Source organism: Sminthopsis crassicaudata, chromosome 4, assembly GCF_048593235.1.
Source record: "Sminthopsis crassicaudata isolate SCR6 chromosome 4, ASM4859323v1, whole genome shotgun sequence".
Lineage (NCBI taxonomy): Eukaryota > Metazoa > Chordata > Mammalia > Dasyuromorphia > Dasyuridae > Sminthopsis > Sminthopsis crassicaudata.
This window is the reverse complement of record NC_133620.1, coordinates 134490754-134511078: the sequence shown is the minus strand read 5'-3', so window position 1 is coordinate 134511078 and position 20325 is coordinate 134490754. Positions and strand designations below refer to the sequence as shown.

The 20325-nt window shown below is 34.8% G+C and overlaps 1 protein-coding gene across 4 annotated transcripts in view; it reads left to right on the top strand.

The window, feature by feature from the left end:
• Positions 1-258: 258 nt before the first annotated feature.
• Positions 259-20325, top strand: part of ZDHHC14 (zDHHC palmitoyltransferase 14) — a 314472-nt gene continuing 294405 nt past the window's right edge. For all 4 annotated transcript variants that reach the window (XM_074309440.1, XM_074309438.1, XM_074309439.1 and 1 more), the window contains exon 1: positions 259-893. In XM_074309440.1, the coding sequence (XP_074165541.1) occupies positions 649-893 (245 nt within the window). In that variant the 5' untranslated portion in view covers positions 259-648. The remainder of the gene's footprint in view (positions 894-20325) is intronic.

Below are 20325 nucleotides of genomic sequence, written 5' to 3'. Positions count from 1 at the left end.
CACCCCGGGAAGCTTCGGGGGTGGCTCGGTCTACCTCCCATTTTCCATCTCTTTCTCTCGGAGGAAGAGCTGCCGCCTGGAGAATGGATTATAATAAACCTGGCGAAGGGGAGAGGAGCAGCTTGTGAAGCTCTGTACGAGCCCACCGCCGCTGCCCCTACAGTTGAGAGCCGAGCCCGCTACCCTATAGATATCCCCCAGCAGGGGTCATCTGGAAGAGGAATTAAAAATCAACTACCAGAGCAGAGAGAGGGGCGCGGAGAGGAGAGCGAATGTGTTGTGGTGTGTTGTGTGTGTGAGTGTGAGCGCTCATGTTTTGTATGTGCTGGAGGACGTCGTTTTTCCTTCATTGGGCTTAATTCCATGACCCCTCTAACACGTGATAGAATTGATTAATAATAGTGGGGAGGTGGGGGTTCCTTCCCTGCGGAACCTTTCTACTATGACAGCCTTGGTCTCTAAGGGGTTAATTAACTTGGGCTACTTGGCGAAGTTATCACTAGAACGGTAACCTATTTGGGGAGTTTTAATTTGAGCTTGTGCTGGGGACCAAGGGACTCTAGAGAGTGGGGTTGTCTTAGTTAAGTGGTTTGTGATTTTGGGGGGGATAGGGTGGGGAATTTGATCCCCGATAGTTTATCCTCTTTGATGACTCCTGGAGGCGGTGGGCCGATGAAAGACTGCGAGTATAGTCAGATCAGCACTCACAGCTCCTCTCCCATGGAGTCTCCCCATAAGAAAAAGAAGATCGCTGCCAGAAGGAAATGGGAGGTTTTCCCGGGAAGAAACAAATTCTTTTGTAATGGGAGGATCATGATGGCTCGGCAGACCGGCGTCTTCTACCTGACCCTTGTCCTCATCTTGGTTACTAGCGGACTCTTCTTCGCATTCGAGTAAGTGAACCATGCAAACCTATTCCCCTCTGGCTCATGCTTCTCACTCTCACTCCACCTCTTTTATTTACTTTCGTTTTCTAGCTACTGTATATGTTATATAACCAATTCGGTGGGAATTTTTTAGGTTTGTTTTTGGATCCACAGAAATAATGCTCTCTTATGGCAGGTTTCTGAGAACAGAGGGAGAGTGCAATGGGTCCACACTTGGTGAAGTCCCTGTGGCTTTACTGTTCTCGGGATGAACAGGGATAGAGAGCCACTGGTAACTGATTCTTTACTTTTTTCCTCCGATAAGTTCCAGAAATTGGGCAATTGTAAAAAGTATTTAAAAATTCACTGATAGGTAAAGACAATTGGGGCTTTTTGTGGCACTCACTGAGCACCAAATCTTTAGTGCACTCCAACAGATTATGGGAGATTTTGCTATTTCAGGTATGTAAGTACAACCAACCCAATATGAATGTGGATGATTGTAGTGTTAACATCTCTGAAATAATCAGTCTTTTGATTAACAGTTTATTCCTTCCTATTTGAGTCCAAAATATTTCTTAGGAGTTGCCTCTTCACTTATCAGTAGGTTTTAAAAACAAAGTGTCTTCAGGAACAGGTGATTATGGAGACTTCAAGGCCCTTTAACAATGATGAAACTGAAGGCAAAACTTACTCTAGAAACATCATGTTTTAGTCTGGCTTGCTTATTATTTTCAAGAAAACCAGATTGGGTCAATTGTAACTCTGCCCTTGTGCCAGTTTACAAAAGGTCTTCTAATTTATTAATAGATATTAAGTAAAATGTTTGACTACACTCCAGAACTAAATCAATTAATATTATGGAGTCCAATAATATGAGGTTAGATTTATTTTGAGCCTGAGATGATAGATGAACTCATGGTAGTTTGTGGTTGTTCCATATCTCTCCATCATGTGTGCAAGTAGAGATATAGATAGATATTCTTTTAGCCGAAGCAGCTGAGCTACCATGCAGGAATGATGATACTTTTTTTTTTTTTTAAGTACAAATCTTCAGTTGAATCAGGATAATTAAATCAACAATATTTACTTTGGGCCCTGATAAGTAGATATGGCTTTATAGCTTGTGTTTGCTTTACCAAATATTGCCTGGAACACAAATGAATGATCTCTTGAGAGGGCAGTAACCTTCATATAGGGATATCTGAATTAGTGAAATGAAATAATTTGTGTTTTAAAATTCTGCTAAGCTGAAGAAAATTCTTTTTAAAGTAATGCAATCAGGATAGATTATTACTCTCCTTCCCTTCAATTTTTCCCATGTACTCCAGTTACCTACCCCCATCTTCAAAACAACAAAAAGTTCTAATTTAAATGAGTTTTCCAAGTGTTTCCTTAGAATTTAATAATTAAAACAATGTTATCTTTTTTGAGGATAAGTAGTAGGAAGTATTCCTACTTCCTACTGGTGGACTGGTGATGTGTCTAGAAGAGGCCATATAACCAAAGGCCAGGGAGCTGTTCTGTTGTGATACAGCTGCTGCTACCTTGCTGTGTAAACTTAGGATACTTTTTTTTTTTTTTTAAATGGAACCATTGAAAAGGAAAGCCATACATAGGCAATTTTTATGAAAACTACCTAATGCTTTGAATTTGAGTTCTAATGGAAATGTTATCTATTTGAAGACGGACTACTAAATAAAATTCATTGTACTAATAACTTCTTATGAAATTTGTCTGAAAGATCACCTTAAGACCACATATCAAAAGATTTTTGTTTTATGTAGATTCATGGGAAAATGGACATGAGATCTTTGTTTTGATTTCATCCACTTTTCTAGCCATTTTAAATATACAGATTTCTTAATTTTATGACTTAGTTGTTGAGCTTTGGTCATGAGTACATTTGATGTAATATAAATAGTTCAAGTCATATACACTAAAAACTCCACTTTATTATTAGGGAGTCCTTAAGTTATTACCAGCTTTTATTTTGTCTTCTTAAGTACAGCATCTTATAAAACTACCATAAATTCATTTTCATTTCTTGATGTGTCTCCTCATACTGCAGGGTATGGTTTTTTTTTTTTTCCTAAGTAAAGAGTTCCCCATAGTCCTCACTAGCAGGTTGTTAAAGATCTTGCTCTGCGTCAGCATTGTGTTAACTGGTGGGTGTAGAAATAAAAGCTTGTGCTAGGATTTTATTAGCTACTATTTGCAGTAACATTTTAATATCAGCTATATGTCTGTTTATGTCATTCTTTTTGGGTTTGATTAGGTAATTTTGAAATTCAAGGAACCAGGTCATTCATCCTTGAAATAATAGTTCAGTGGAGAATGCTACTTTTGGAAAATATATAAATAATTGGATTCATATAGTTCATGGAAACTTGATTCTTTTTTCCTTAAGAACATATGCTTCCATATTTGCAAATATCCTCCACTTATTGCTGGCAATGGTATAGCGAAATAAAGTAATTTTGGCCAAATCAATTCTATAGGACCTGGAACAACCAATTAATGATGCTTTGGAAGTGAAATATAGCTGTTATCTACAAGAATGTCTATTCTACAGAACAGAAGATGATGAAAGCATTTGCATTTCATGCATAGATATCTTTAACAGTAGAATTATACGGTGCAACATTAGACTCTCCCTGACTTAAGCTATAGGGAGATACTAAATTTTTACTAAAAATGAGGAAACCCCAATTTGTAGTCACTCCACACATTATTCTGCATCAGACTTCTTTGATCATTTACTATCATTACTTCTCCTGACCTCTAGATCTCATTATTTATTTGATAGATTTGATAGAGATCAATTCATTTTACCTAGCAAATAGTTCTGAGAGTGAAGTTAAGAAAGAACTTCTTGAAAACTGTTAGCTCTTTTCACTAAGGTTTCTTAATATCATGAGTTAGGTATATGAGAGCAGTCAGAATACTAGGCACAACTAAAGAAGTCATAGGATGAATAAATGCAAAAGCATTTATTAAGCACTCGCTATGTGCCAAGATCTGCGTTAAGTCCTGGGGATACAATTTTTTAAAAATCTATACTCCCTACTCAAGTAGCTTAGATTTAGAGGAAGGAGGGACCTGAAAGATAATCCATGCTTCAGCTCTTAATTTTACAAGAAGAAATGGGAGGTCAGAAATGGGGAAGTGATTTACCCAAAGTCTCTGAGTTAGTAAGGAAAAGATCAGGGATTCAAACCAAACTTTTCTGACATGTGTGAAATACACACTGTCAAAAGCTATATGTTTTGTTCCCAGAAAATGGGCTTTTATACAGGTGTGAAGAGCAAATCCATTCATGCAACCAATGGTACCAGGAAACGGTGACAGTGGGTCTACTATTATCACTGAAAGAATAGGATTTGTTACTAAACTGATGGAAACACTTCAATTATTTTCTAGGACATCCTATTTCAACACAGGAGAAGAATTAGGAGGCCTTTTCAAAAGACAATAATAAGAATCTCAACTCCATTTTTTGATTTGATATTGCATTCCTAGAGCTTCTTTCAAGGAGGGAAGGACTGTTTATATGTTGGCTCTCCCCAAAAAAACCCACAAAACATAGGGAGGGAATATTGATGTAATATGAGTATTTCAGTGATATGATCATAACTGTCTTTAAAAAGATGGCTGAGAAAGCTGATTGTGTGGACTATCTAAGTATCTCACTGTTTATTATTGGTAAGAGCTTCCAGATTATCTCTAGCATAGTCAATCACATCTCTCAGAATTGTAATTTGGAAAGAACAGTGGATATTATCTTTGTAGCATGATAAATAAAGAAAATATACTGGAAGTACCTTCAAGACTGTTAGTGACAGGTGATAATACCATATGTATGGAAGTAATATGTGTACTCCCCCTCTCTCTGCTAATGCCCCTCCTTGCAATTATGTGACATATACATTGTATATATTTTGTATATAAATATATGTATGTGAGTGTGTGTACATGTTGCTTCCCTTAATAGATAATAAACTTCTTGGGGCTAAGAATTATTTTATTTCTATCTTTTTTTCTCTTAATGGCTGGCAGAGTAGACGTTTAATAATTGCTTTTTTTATTGATTCACATTAATGAAAAAATAGCAATAATATTGTATTTCAGAAGTAATTTAACTTGTGTTTCAGTTTTCTTATTTATAAAGAATAGCAATAAGATATAAGAATCATATTCTTATGAAATCTATTTGTCTTAGAAATTAAAAATTATTTGAATATTTTTCTAATTCTTTTAAATACTTGTAATTTAGTAGGTAGTATCCTCCCAATTGTGTTAATGAGGAAGCTGAGGCAGAAATGAGAGTTGATTTTGCCAAAGTTACTCAACAAACTAGCAGAAGCTGGGAAAGAACATATATTTCATTTCTCTTGGAACTAAGTCCAGGAATCTCTCAGTTGTACTTTTTCTTTTTTCTTTTTTTTTTTTTTTTTGAATGCTTTGAAAATATAAAGTACTTTGTAGCAAATGTGTATGTGTGTACATAGATACATATGTACACACATATATGTTATATAAAACCTAGCAACAACTAGGATAGTTTCCCATCTTTCATTTTCTTGACTTTGAATTCTTAACTTCTTACTAATAAAACTCTTCTGATAGTTATTGACCATCAAAGTTTTATTGCTTTCTCTGTTAGCTGGCTAGGGTGGTGTTAGGTAATTATTTTTAGGCCATGTCTGCATAAACATCAAAACTCTTTATGCAGCATAAGGGTAGTTATAATTGTAGGCAATCATTTCTGTATAGCAGAATTATTACCTTCTGCCAAGAAAAGTTTTGATTATAGGTTTTGTGGAAACTAGTCTATTCCAAAGCAGTGGAAAATAATTGTCAAGAAAAGACACTTATAATCATTGGAGATGCTATACCTGGTTACTTGTAGCAGTTTTAAATAGGAACTTAAATGAAACATTACTTTGGTTCAGATTTGGTTTAGAGGGTATTTTTGATGGTTCTATTCATAAGTTTTGGGAAATAATGTAGTCTTGTTTCCAGTTCAAACTCTCTTTTCTATGACTTCATGCTTTTTTTTTTTTTTTCCAGGTCAAATTCTTTTTGAATCAGATGTTCTTCCATTTTCCCACTTCCTTCTTCATTCTTCCTTGCTTCCCCCCACTCTCTTCCTGTGAGGAAATACCTTTTATTTTTTCTGGGATTTTTGTCATCACTTTTTAGGACTGACTTGGCAGGACATTTGTTTCTTACACACTAATTCAGTAGCTACCATCAAGTTATTATTTGTTATGGCCTTATTGCCCAGAATGGCCAGTCTTCTCATTAGAGGCTGAGAAAGACAGTTTTGCACATGATTAAGGTAAATGATCCTTTATTACAAAAAGAAGCATTTTAGTTAATCATTATATTTTGTTATGTTAATACTTTCTTTTTTATAATTTTTTTATTTTTATTTTTTGCAAGGCAATTGGGATCAAATGACTTGCCCAGAGTCACACATATAGGAAATGTTAAGTGTCTGAGGTCAAGTTTGAACTTAGGTCCTCCTAACTCCAGGGCTGGTACTTTATCTGCTGTGCCCTCTTGCTGCTTCTATCTTAATAATCTAAAGACCAATTTTGGAAAAATAATAGCTTCCATTTGGTTGGGATAGGAACTGGACCTGTGATTTCATTGGTATATGGAGGTCATAGATAATGAAATTTTCTCTACCTATGCAAGTCAACACTTTCCCTGTGAATTATAATCTCAGAGAGTTGACTAGGGTGAAGAGACATAAAGGAATTTTCTGGCAACCAGCATGTTTCAGGTATGAGACTCAAATCAGGTCTTCTTGGGTTTGAAGTGAAGTCAGCTTTTCTATCCTCTATTTCCCTGTTACTTCTTTCATATAGTTTCTTCCATAGTAACTACTTGTTAATTAGTACACAATTTACAGTAAAATTTAAGAAAATACAAATACTTCAGTACATTGAAGTACTTCACACTCTCCCAAATATTCAATTGGTTTTTGTCAGTATATATCACCCTATTTTTCCCTACTCTACTATGACAAAATAAACCTTTAACTCCTAGTCTCAGAGTATTTTGGACCCTATCCAAAGCTCTTCAGGAATATTTTTTTTTCTTTTTTTTTTCAGCTAGTAGAGTCATTGAATTTGAAGGGTCATTTTTTCCAACTTCACATCCAATTAAGGAATCATCTTTATAATAACTGACATGTGGTTTGTTATCTATATTCTGCTTAAACACAATCTCTCTCAACATGCTTGCAATTAAGGCCCTTCTTCTGCTAGCTTTTCATGATTCATATTTTTTCACCCTTGTTGACCTTGTTGACAAGTTCTCAGTGTTTTTTGGGGAAAGCTGACTACAGTCAACACTTTTAAAGATCAGAAACTAAAAGTAATATAATGGGTGCATATATATTATGTTTCTCTGTGTCTTTCCTGAGATGGTATTTTTAAAAAATTTTATTTATAAATTTTTTGACATTATATATGCATGAGTAATTTTTTTATAATATTATCCTCTGTATTCATTTTTTCCAAATTATCCCCTCCCTCCCTCCCTCTACTCCCTCCCCTTGATGACAGGCAATCCCATATATTTTACATGTGTTACAATATAACCTAGATACAATATACATGTGTAAATACCATTTTCTTGTTGCACATTAAGTTTTAGATTCCGAAGGTATAAGTAGCCTGGGTAGATAGACAGTGGTTCTAACAATTTACATTCACTTTCCAGTGTTCCTTCTCTGGGTGTAGTTATTTCTGTCTATCATTGATCAACTGGAAGTTACTACTCTGAAGCTTGCCTAGCAAGCAATTTTATAACCAGGGATCTGCTAGAGATTTTGATTTAAAAAAATACTTTTAATTCTTAAAGCTTACTTACTTTCATTGTACTGAGCTCCCCCCCCCCCCCACTCTAGGCAAACATTTTAAAGTAGATATGAACAGATCAGAAATATAGTAGTTTTCCTCATACTCTTCAACTAGGCTTTTAAAAGCTGCTAACTTAAATTCCTTTGAGGGGTGGTTGTCAAAGTATGTAAAAATTTTTATGGATGGGGATGTGTATGATAATGGGACATACAACAAGTTGTCTAATGGTTAAATGCCATATTCTGGTATTTGTCTTAAGAAAAAAAATTTAAATCAGTGCAATAATGCCAGTATTAGTGCAAGTCACTTGGAAAGGGATTTAAGCCCATACATTCAATTTTAGTATTTAGGATTTCTCAAAAATTAATTAATTTTCAACTTTGATTAATATGATCTGAAGTTCTTTGGGGGCCAATATTCCTCTTTATAGATGTATTATTCTCTTTAGCTACAAAGTAAATGGAATTAAAAGATAGTCATTGGAAGTTATATGTATTTTTGGGCCACCAACTTTCCAAATATAATGTCCTCTCACTTCTTATCCTTAACTTCATGAGATATTGTGGATCATTTACTACTTTCTAAAGCCTTCTTCTCTCTTTGCTTATATGATATCATATGATTTCCCTTTTTCTTTGTTGTTTTCTTTTTTCCTCTTGTATCATATCATAAGACCAGAGTTTCCAAGTTTCTTAGAAGTCATTGAGCTCAATCTCTTCAATAATAGTTTTTAAAAAATGAAGGCTAAGTGACTTAAAGATTATGTAAGTACATAATGCAGCAGAATTCTATAACTGTGAGTGTTCTCAAAGCTTAGTTTTATTCCTTTCTTCTTCCTGCATTCTTTCCCTTCTTTGACTTATAATTATCAGAATTTCCCCTACTACTTGGCTTTTTAAGTTACTAGAAGGACAAGCAGCACACCCTCACTTAAATCCCCCAACTGACACCTGAAATATAACTTGATGATTCTTCCTAAATGGGTATTTCTCATGTCGCTCTAACTTTCAAAGGTATTTTTGTTCTTCTAGTCCCCACAACTGTATTTTCTGAATTATTTTTGAATTCTCCCTTCTCTTCATATGTACTCAGTAACCAAACTTATCAAATTTTATTCTGCAATAATTATTCATTCATCTGATGATTCAAAAAATATTTGAGTACCTACCATGTGTGGGTTTTTAGAATTTGTTGCTTTCCATTTTTCCATCGGACCTTGTTGCTCTTACTCTGTCCACTTACTGGTGCCTTCCTCCCATTTACCTAGTACATATCTTCTATGTGCATAATAGTTCTCTCGGTTGTCTCTTTGCATTGGAATGTGAGCTCCTTAACGGTGCAGACAAGTACTTTTGTTTTTTCTTGTATCCCTAGGTCTTACTACAGAGTGTAGCACATATTAACTTCATAAATATTGTTGGTTGATTATGAAGTCAATGGCTTCAGGGCCTCATCTCTTTAAATTTTGGTTAGCCTGAAGCCTCAGAACTTGTCTGTCTTCCTATAATTTTTCCTTGCTCTTTGGTCCACATCATACTAGAATAATTTTTCTCAAACACAGTATTTGTCATATGTATAACAATAACCAATTACAAAATATATAGTATGTATAAATCAGAGGAAATCCTAAAGATTAGCCAGCATTTTTTAAAAAATAAGAATATTACATTTTCTGCCTCTTAAATTTTTCTTAGATCCAGTCATGTTCTACTATTACTTTTTGATCTGGTATCTATCTAAGTTGTGAGCTTCTATAAATTCGTATTTTTGACTGAGTAAATATTCAGAGCTTAATGGTCTCTCATTGGCTATAGTATACCATTTCTTTATTTTTTCCCCTTAATTGAATAAAATTATTTATTAAAAATAATTTTTACTATTTTGTGAAAGAGCTAAGGTCATCCTAAGTTGTGAAGCAACAGGACTAAGCCTTCATGTTCCAGTATTTTTGAAGCCTTTGATGTGAGAATTATTTATCTTAGTCACAAGAGAGGTATAGTTATAGCAATGAAATCAAAGGTCCACTTTTTCTTAATGTGAGAGAAATACTTTAAGGCAGGTTAACCTTCCTATCTTTGTTTGGGGAATAAATCAATTAATCATCAAACATTTATCCAGCTCCCATTATATGCCAGGCATTCTGCTAGGTGTTGGAGTTACAAGTAGTACAAAAATGAGATATATAGACATATTTATATGTACAGATAGTTATAGATCTAGCTATATCTATCCAGTATGTGTAGGTGTAGATAGATCAATCTACAAACAAATAAATCATAAATAGGAAAATCACAAATAGTTGAGGGGATCAAGAAGTTTCCTATAAAAGGTGGGACATGGGCTAAACTTGGAAGAAGAGATGGATTCTGTGAGGAAAGCATGATGAGGAAGGCCTGAGATCAGACACAGAGATATCAGAAGCATGGTGTGGTGTAGAATAAACAGAGAAGGATACAACTTGGCTCCATCACACACTTTGAAAGGAAGAGTAATAGCCACAGAGATTAGAAAGTTAGATTGGAGCAGGGTTGTGTAGGGCTTAGAAAGCTAAACAGAAGAGTTTATGTTTACTCTTAGAGGCATTTGGAAGCTATTATAGTTGACTAAGTTAGGGGTGTGACATGATCAGATCTGCATTTAAGAAAAATTACTATGGTATCTGTGTAGATGATAGACTGAAGAGAGGTGAAACTTGAGGCAGGGAGACCAATTAGGAGGCTGTTGCTATCTAGGATAAAGCTTCTAAATTGTGGGTTGTAACTCCATATGAGGTCATGGTAACTGAATATGGGAGTCATGAAATTATGATTTATTATCAGTAAATGTTTGACTTGTATATGTTTTATATTCCTGTATAGCCAGAGTCACGTAAAAATTTCTTGAATGAAAAGAGGTCACAAGTGGAAAAAATTTAAAAAACCCAGAGCTAGGTGATGAAAGTTCCACCTAAGATGGTGACTATGTAAGTAGACAAAAGAAGTAGGTTTGAGAGATATGGAGTTGAAAATGGTAAAAATTTGGCATCAATTTAGCCATGTGAGACTAGGCAAAATGAGGAGTTGAGATTGATATTGAGATTTCTATAAAGGTAAGGGTAAATCCATGGAAGACAGAGTATACAAAGCACTGAGATGGTAGATAGAATGGGAAAGCCACTTGTTTTCAGCCTAGAGAGCCAGATTGTAATAAGCCCTAAATGCAAAAAGAAGAAGAGGAAGAAGAAGAAGAAGCGGAAGAAGAAGAAGAAGAAGAGGAAGAACAAGAAAAGGAGGAGGAAGAGGAAGAAGAAGAAGAAGAGGAAGAAGAAGAAGAAGAAGGAAAAGGAGAAGGAGAAGAAGGAGAAAAAGGAGAAGAAGAATTTATATTTAATCCCAGAGCTTACTGGGAACTACTGAAACTTTTTGAGTAAGGAGGGGGATGTGGTCAGACTTGTACTTTAGAAAAACTGTCAGTCTAGCCACTATGTGAAAGATGGTTTGGAAAGGAGAAGGATTGAGTGCATGAAGACCAATTATTGTGTAATAGTTCCAGTGATAGAGGATGAAGGTCAAAAATAGGGTGATTATTGTCATGAGAAGAGTGATAGGCATGAAAGTGAGATGTTTAGGAGATAGAATAGACAATTCATGAGAGTGAAGACTTGAGAATGAACCTTGGTACCTGAAAGAATGGTGGTGGTGCTCTTGTCAGAAATAGAAATGGGGAAAGTAGAAGTAAGGGTAGATATAGAGCTTAGGATTGGAGGGCTATATCATTGTGATGATCACAAAATTCACCATGATTTATCCAAGAGGGAGAATATATATAGAGAAAAGTGAAGTGGTACATATATCCCTATGGATTGGAAGCAGGAAAACATGAATGATGATCCCACATAGGAGAGGGAGAAAGAATACCATGTAGAGCCAGCCCCATATAACCAAAGGAGAGAGGATTCAGAAGGAGGAATAGTGCCACAAGGTATATGAAAGTCAAGGATGATGAGGACTGAGAAAGGATCCCTGAATTTAGCATCATTGGTCCCCTTGGAGAAAGCAGAATGGGTTAAATGCTGTGTACAGAAACCCAGATTGCAGAGGATTGATAAGTGAGGGGGAGGTGAGAAAGCAGAGAAAACAAGTGTAGACAGGTTTTTCTAGGAGTTTGGCTGTGAAGGGGAGCAAGCAGAAAGAAATTGTATCCTGTTTGCAAGTGCCAGTCATGCCACATTGAAATCTTTTCTCCCTAATGTAGTTTAGAATTACCATAGCATGTAATTTAAAGCAAACAGTTACTACATGTAGAGATCTTTTATGCAGGTTTTCTTTTCCTACTTAAAATTTATTGGAATCGATGTAGAAATGAGCCTCCTGTATTTTATGATATATGTCTTTTTAAAAAATTTTGTATATACTCCAGTGTCAAATGTTTTGTATACAGGAAGAACCTAATAAATGTTCAATAAATAATTGAATGAATGACTGTCTAGTGGTTGGTTGTGCCATGAGCTTGTGTAATAATATTTGATAAATGAATGAATGAGTCATTGTGTATTGTATTAAAAAACAATGAGCTAGCAAAAGGGCAGACATCTTTGTTTTGATGATTATTGTGTATTTTGACTCAATGTTTTGTGGTCTCACATAGAAAAGGGGAGCAATAAAGGTTTGTTAGAAATCTGCATTCTAACTAGAGATTTTGATTTGTGATAGCTTCTCAAGTTATTAATAGCTGGCTTCTTGACCTGTGTGTGTACAGAGTTTCCTTGAAATGTAGAGTGAGGTAATTCATGATTTCAAACCTCAAGTTAAGTTGTGACTTTTGAGTGGGTATCAGAGATTTGTGCAATTTAAAACAGTTCCTCATGGTACTTCTTCTTTTGGCCTTTAAATGCTGATCATCTCCCACATAGACTTTACTGGGTGACAGATATTGCCCATAAAAGCTCTTGTGTCCTGTGCAGCCATATATAAAATTAAGGCATGATCATTATTGAGATGACAACCATTATTATGATATTTTAAAATATAAGTCTCAGCCATATTAAATTCATAGTCTTATACTTTCTATTTTCCCATATAGGCAGGGAGAGGATCATTGCCTTGGATTGTCTCTCATGGCCATAGAATTGACAGAAATTCAATTCCTCCTTCAGATGATAGCCACTCTAATTAAATTCTAAAATGATTCTCCAAAGCTAGAAGTTCTTAACCTATCTTGTGGCATGCCCCCTTGTTGTAATCTGATGAAGCTTACCCAGAATAATGTATTTAAATGCATAAAACGAAGATGATTATCAAGGAGATTGGTTATATTGAAATACAGTTATCAAAGTATTAAATATAGAAGTTCATGGACTCAAGGTTAAGAGTTTCTGCTCTCTATGCATTCAGTTAGTATGAGTTTATTTAGGATAATATGACAGTATTTGTTCTGTCAATCATAGGCAAATATATTGTAAGTAGATATATGTGAAAAGATGTGCTTTCTGTTTACCAATGCTGAATGGCATGATATGATCTGCCCTTAGCCATTACAACATTATGATATGGCCAGTACAAGAATGCAGTTGGTTTTTGTTGTGCTAGTGCTATGGACCATGACAATCTTAAACCAGTGAGTAGTTTTGGGAGGCCTTGGTGCCGGAGGCAACCATGCGTGCTTCCCAGACCCCAGATGACCCAAAGGCTACTCACTGTTTATTTGCTCAGTTATCCCATTCCAGAGATGAAGTGTACACCAAGTTCTCATTTAATCCACATCCTCTTCTAGCCAGGAAGCAATTCAAATTGTATTCTTTATTAAGACCAAAAGATGAGAGTTGGAATGGTAAAAATGCCAAAAGGCAGGCTCCCTTTGCTAATTTCTCCAGCCACAGAATATACTAAACAGAAAAGGCTGAATGGTTCACCATAAAAATGTCATGCCATTGAAAATTAAGATAAGACACTCCTCCAGGCTGAAGCAGATAGGAAGTTGTTTTTAAGGAAGTTTCATGTATTTGTTTGTTGTCTGGGAGGCGACCTCACTTGATGACTTCTCCCTAACGTGTAATGTTAACTAAACAGAAATAGGGTGGTAAGAATATACAATCAGTCAATGAAAAAAGCATTTATTAAGTGCTTACTGCATGTCAGACACCATGCTAAAGGGATAGGGATGTGAGGAATGGTGAACAGTCCCTACCATGATCTAATGGGAGAAACAATATGTAAACATCTATGTTTGAATCAAGATACATATAGAGTAATTTGGAATTAATATTAGAGGGAAAGTACTAGCGTTCTAGGGAAGTAGGGAAAGACTTTTTGCAGGAATTGGAATTTTAACTCAGATTTGAAGGAAACTAGGGAAATCAGGATTCAGGGGAAAGTTTTTCAGGCATGGGAATTAGCTAGTAAAATGCCCAGAAGCTGGAGCTGAAGCATCTTGTACAAGCAACAGCAAGGAGACCAGTGTTGTGAAAAGTATGTGGAGAAGAGTACATTTTAAGAAAACTAGAAAGGTAGAGGAGGATCAGGTTATGAGCAACTTTAACAGCCATTTAGGGGATTTTATAATTGAAGTGCCCCTTTTCTTCTCATTCTTTTTCTGGTTACTATGTGGACTCTTCCTTCCTCATTTTTTTGAACTGCATTTGGTGGTGGTGATGACAGAACTAAAAAGTCTGATGTATAGAGCCAGACCCTATGAGGTCTCATAGCTATTCGGAAGTCATGAGGAATCTACAGAGTCTACACATACTACAGAAATCTGAAATTTCTCAGGAATCATCTGGTCAGTTTCTTTTAAAGAAATCACACATGTATTTTAGGCATACACATAGATTTGCCTTTCACTAGTAAATTTGGGATCTGAGTTTTTATTTAGTTTATCATGTTTTGCAAGTGGAATAATGTGAGAGTTAGAGATAGTCTAGAACAGGAGTTATTAAGATGTCATGGATCCTTTGACAATCTAGTAAAACCTATGGACACCTTCTAAGATAATTGTTTTTACATGTATAAAATAAAATGTTTGATTAAAAGGAAACCAATTATATTGAAACAATTAGAAGCGCAGTTTGTTAAGGAACAAATTCATACACTCCAGATTAAGAAACCCTGATTTAGAAATGAGTTCGAAGAAATATTCTTTCTCTTGAGCCAAGAGTAATAAAACTATTTCATCTGGATATAACTGTTTATTGTAACTTGTGTAGCTGTAAAGATTTATCTTCTTCAAATAGAATGTAGACTTTCCCATTGAAATGTGTTATTTAAAAATATGGTATATTTTTCATTCACATAAATTAATTCCTCCTTAATAACTTTTAATTTATCTCTTTTCCTTCCTTCCTTCCTTCCTTCCTTCCTTCCTTCCTTCCTTCCTTCCTTCCTTCCTTCCTTCCTTCCTTCCTTCCTTCCTTCCTTGCACAAATGACTGCTATTTGCAATCAGTGTGAGGAAATATAATATAGTGGAAAGAGCACTAGACTTGGAGATGGAAGAATAGGAGTAATAGCTCTAGGGTTGGATATTGAGCCAAGAAGACCTGGGTTCAAATCTTGCCTCTGATACCAAACAACTGTAAAACCTTGAATGTCATTTAGCTGCTCTAATTTCAGTTCCTTCATCTCTAAAATGAGGGAGTTGCCTTCAATGCCCCCTAAGATCACTTCCTTCTCTAAATTTGTGATCTTATGATCCTATGACTAGCATTTGTATCCTGCCTCAGATATTCAGGGTGTGACTCAGGTCAACTTATTTATTATTTTTGACCTTTAGTTTCTTCATCTGTAAAATGGGTATAATAATAATAGTCCCTGCTTCAATAAGTTGTTGTGAGGATAAATTAAGTAATATATATGAAGCACTCAATCAAACTTATATTACTACTTGTATATCAGTTAATATTGTTAAGACTTCGATTCAAGAATGTGCTTGGATTTATTAGGCATATGCTGACAGACTAGCCACTTATATTTTCTGAATCTCATTTCCTTAGCTTTTAAAGTTACAATGGTTTTTTCTTACCAGGTTGTTGTGGAAGAAAACTTTTTTTCAAATTTTAAATCATCTTATTATCTATGTTATTTTAGCTATTATAACTAGATTTACCATGACAGGTATAAAAGATGAATTCCTAGACTTTGCTGACTTTCTGCAGCTCTCCCTCACTTAAATTTAAATCATGAGCATGTCAAGATATCATCCTAGTATTGTCATTGGTCTTCTTCAAGAATGAAGGACTAACAACACAGTAAAGAGCAAGTGTGGAAAGCATCTAATTAATTTGATCAATGTAGATAGCTGGTCTGGATAACTCAAGTATCAGAGTAATTTTTCAAAATGGAATTAGCTTGTTTTGTAGAATTTAGAGTCAGAAGAAGCCTTAGAGATTTTCTAGTACAATCCATTCATTTTAAAGGTTTAGAAAACATGGATTCAGAAAGGTAAATGGTTTGCAATGTCATATAAGTTAGTTTTTAACAGACTTGGCATTTGAACTCAAGACCCTCCAATTTCAAATTTGCATTATTTTCATGATATCCTGCTGCCTTTACTGATCATAATAGTCAGCTTTTTCCATAGATTTCTAATTTTTTTCAGGTGATTTTATTATGCAAAGCTGAAAACAAAGAAACAAAGCAAAACTGGGCTGATAAAACTCATGTATCCTTTAAATATCATATACCCTCTGGCTTTCATTTCTACATGTCATTCTAGTTTTTCTTTATTTCCCTCAGATTCTCTTTCTCTTAAAATAAGCATTTTTGTGTCTCTACCTCCCAAACTTTTCTCAATGTTCTCTCCATAAAATTCGTTTAGAATTATTTTTAAGGAAGTTGGAAGTAGTTTGGTTGAGCTCTACTTTGTAATCCAACAAAGCATGTCACTTCAATAACATGATTTTCTATTTCCACTTATCTGAAAAGCAAATTTTTCTCTTAGACTACAACCCACAACTCTGAACAAGTAAAAGAAAAGTAAAAACTTTATAGAATCGAAAGAGTTGATTGGAGTCTTGTCAGTAACACTGTTATTTTATTCTACAGGTGAAACTTCTCACTTCTAGCTAGTGAATTCTTCCTTAAGATACAGTTTAAGAAACTTTCTTATCAAGTTTCCTAAGATATGATAGATTATTAACAGGAGAAGTAATCTGCTTCTTAGAGCCTGGCAGAAAGACACCAGTGACAAAGGGTGGCTGACTGGATAAGATGACTCAGATAATCAAAAAGCATCTATAGAACTATACTAGATAGCATGGTCAAATAATAGATATTTATAATGATGACTGGGATTTTGAAGAAAATGGTAAATTCTTTTTTGTAGCCTCTATTTTAAGGAGACAAAGAAGCTGATGTAGTTTACAAATTTTTTAAGAATCAGAAAATGGTTAAATTAAAGACAGCACATGAATGTATAGTATTTGGCTATCTAGGAAATTCACTCATATGAAGTACTTCCTTCTGGAATGAACTCATATAAGGAAGGTATTATGTTACTGTGGTACATCTTTTCTAATTCTTTTCATTTTCTCTCTTCACCTTGTGTGTGTTTTATCTTATGCTCAGTTTAAGATAAATTTACTTGTGGAATCTGTCATTAAGCCAAAGGTGTGGTAAAGGCTTCGCTAATTCATTTATGGGGAGCCAGATATGAAATGTTTCCTGAGCCCTCACATAAATTTCTGCTTTAAGCTGTATGGATATGTTCACTTCAGCTCAGTCAAGGGAAGTAAATAGTGTATTAATAATAATTGTTATTGTTGTTATTATGTATTCTGATACATTTTAATCACTTTTCTTGCATTATATGGCTTATCTTCCCAACATTCTTATTAAGAAGCTAGAAAAGCAATAGTAACCATACAGTTTACTGTGATGAAATGTGAGGAACAGGAAAGTTTAAGTGAGATAATGAAGAAATAAAGCCTTGGCTTCTAGTCTTGAGTATGCTTCATTTATAAAAATAAGCCTTATAAACTACTAGCTCTCATACTTTTTCATTTTTCTGGGTTTTGATGACAGTTCCATCATATTCCTTTCATCATCCCCCTATGGGGAGATCCTTCATATCCTTCAGCAAAAGATTTTGCTGTCATGTGTCAAGATTTTCTTTGTATTGTGAAGAAGAGCTAGTGATGGTCAAATAGTTTTTTTCCTTTTCTTTAGAAATGAATAGTACTATGCCCAAAGAACTATCAAAATGTGCATACTCTTTGATCCAGCAGTTTTTCTACTGGGATTATATTCCAAAGAGATCTTAAAGGAGGGAAAGGGACCCACACGTGCAGAAATATTTGTGGCAGCCCTTTTTGTAATGGCTAGAAACTGGAAAATGAATGGATGCCTATTAGTTGGAGAATGGCTGAGTAAATTGTGGTATATGAATGTTATGGAATATTATTGTTCATAAGAAATGATCAGCAGTATGAGTTCAGAAAGGCTTGGAGAGATTTAGAGGAACTGATGCTGAATGAAATGAGAAGAACCAGGAGATCATTGTACACAGCAACAAGAAGCTTATACATATACCTAGAGAGAGGACTGTGGGAACTGAGAATGGATCACAACTTAGCATTTTCATTCTTTTTTATTTTTGTTAGCTTGCATTTTATTTTCTTTCTCATTTTTTCTTTTGATCTAATTTTTCTTGTGCAGCAAGATAATTGTATAAATATGTATGCATATATTAGATTTAACATGTTTTTAGCAAGTTTAACATATATTGGATTATTTGCCATTTAGTGGAAGGGCTGGGAGGAAGGGAGGGAAATTTGGAACACAAGGTTTTGAAAGTGTCAATGGTGAAAAATTTTCCATACATATGTTTTGAAAATAAAAAGTTTTAGTAAAAAAAGAAATTAATAGTACTTTGAAGTCACCAAATATTATTATTACTATTCCCCCATGGCAAGGGGGGGGAGACAGGACATAGTAGGGACAAAGATTTGTAATCTTAGCTACCTCAAATGCTGAGGATGGTGGATCTCTTGAACCCAAGAGTTTTGAGCTAAAGTGGGCCATTCTAATTGGGCTGTGCTGGCCAAAATTCAGTATTATGATAAATGAAGAGGCACCAGCATGCCTAAGGTAGGACCAGCTGGTCCTTGTTTGAAACAGACCAAGTCAAGAACTCCTTCGCTGATTACAGCGCTGGACCAAGAGTCAGGAACAATCATCTTCCTGAATGGACTACTGTTTTTAGAAGTATAATTCTGGGTAAGTCACTAAGCTCTGTTTGCCTCATTTTCCTTATCTATAAAATAAGCTGGAGAAGGAAATGGCAAACTAAGTCAGTATCTTTTCTAAGAAAACCCAAGAAGTCATGATTGAAAAATGATTGAGCAGCAACAAAGAGAATTAAAATAGAGGATTCAAACCAAGGTATTCTGACTCAAACTCCAATATATTCATTGCACAGTGATGCTTCCTGCAGGTAGTACTGGGTGATAAGATGATAAGGCAAAAAAGCAGAAGAATTAGGGGCTAGGGAAAGAGGTAGCGATTTGTGGGAGGAGATTTTTGTTTTTAAGTGTTGTGATCACTTCCTAGTGCTTTGAATTACCCTGAAGACTCAACTTAATTAAAATCTTCTATGTAAATCTTTATTGATTCTCCCTAGCTGCTAGTATTTTCCCTTCCAAGACTGCTTTGTGATAATTTTTTTTTTTGTATTCTGCATATTTTTGTTGTTCAATTTTTCAATCTCGTCTATTTGTGACCCCGTTTAGTATTTTCTTGGCAAAGATGCTATAGTAGTTTTCTGTTTTTTTCTCCAGCTCCTTTTACAGATGAGGAAACTGAGGCAAATAGAACAGTTAAATGACTTGCCAAGGGTTACATAGCTAGGAAATGCCTGGGACCAGATTTGAACTCAAGAACATGTCTCTCTGACTTCTATATTACCTAGTGGCCCTCCATATACTTACAATTGTACGTATTATCTCCCATATAAGTTCTTGGAAGCCCAGAACACTGAAAAAATACACATTATAGGTGTTTAATCAATGCCTGTTGATTGTTGATGGATTCTGTTCTTTTCATCCCATTCCCAGTCCGAAAAAGACTGCTGTAATCTAAGCAGTGCCTTAGATTGTCCTCTCCAACTTGGAGACTTGGATAAAGATTGCTAGCAGTGATGACTCTGCAGTCTTTTACTGACAATAATGCCCTTGTGTGAAGGAACTCTGGGTGTTTCCCAGTTAAGACAACAGATTTTAAGCAAAAGAACACATTTTGATTTTCAACCAAAAAAGATATTCATTTTGAGATTTCCTATTACACAGTGTTCTGTTCAGCATCATTCATTATTTATTTGTTAGTTTTTATTTATATAATCCTTTACAAGGATTTACAATTTCCTTTACAAGGAAATTTAGATGGTTGGACAAAGATCCATAGAAATATGAAGCAAAGTAAAATTTTCAGTAGGGTTGTTTCAAATAATAAAACTTATAAATTAAAAAAAACAGTTAAAATTAAATTTTAAATTATTCTAAGTGCTGCTAAATTTAAAAAGTTTAATGTTATTGCATTTCAATCATTAATGGGACTAAAGTTTATTAGGCAATATGAGCATTCTTTTCTCTTTATTATATATTTTTATAAGTTT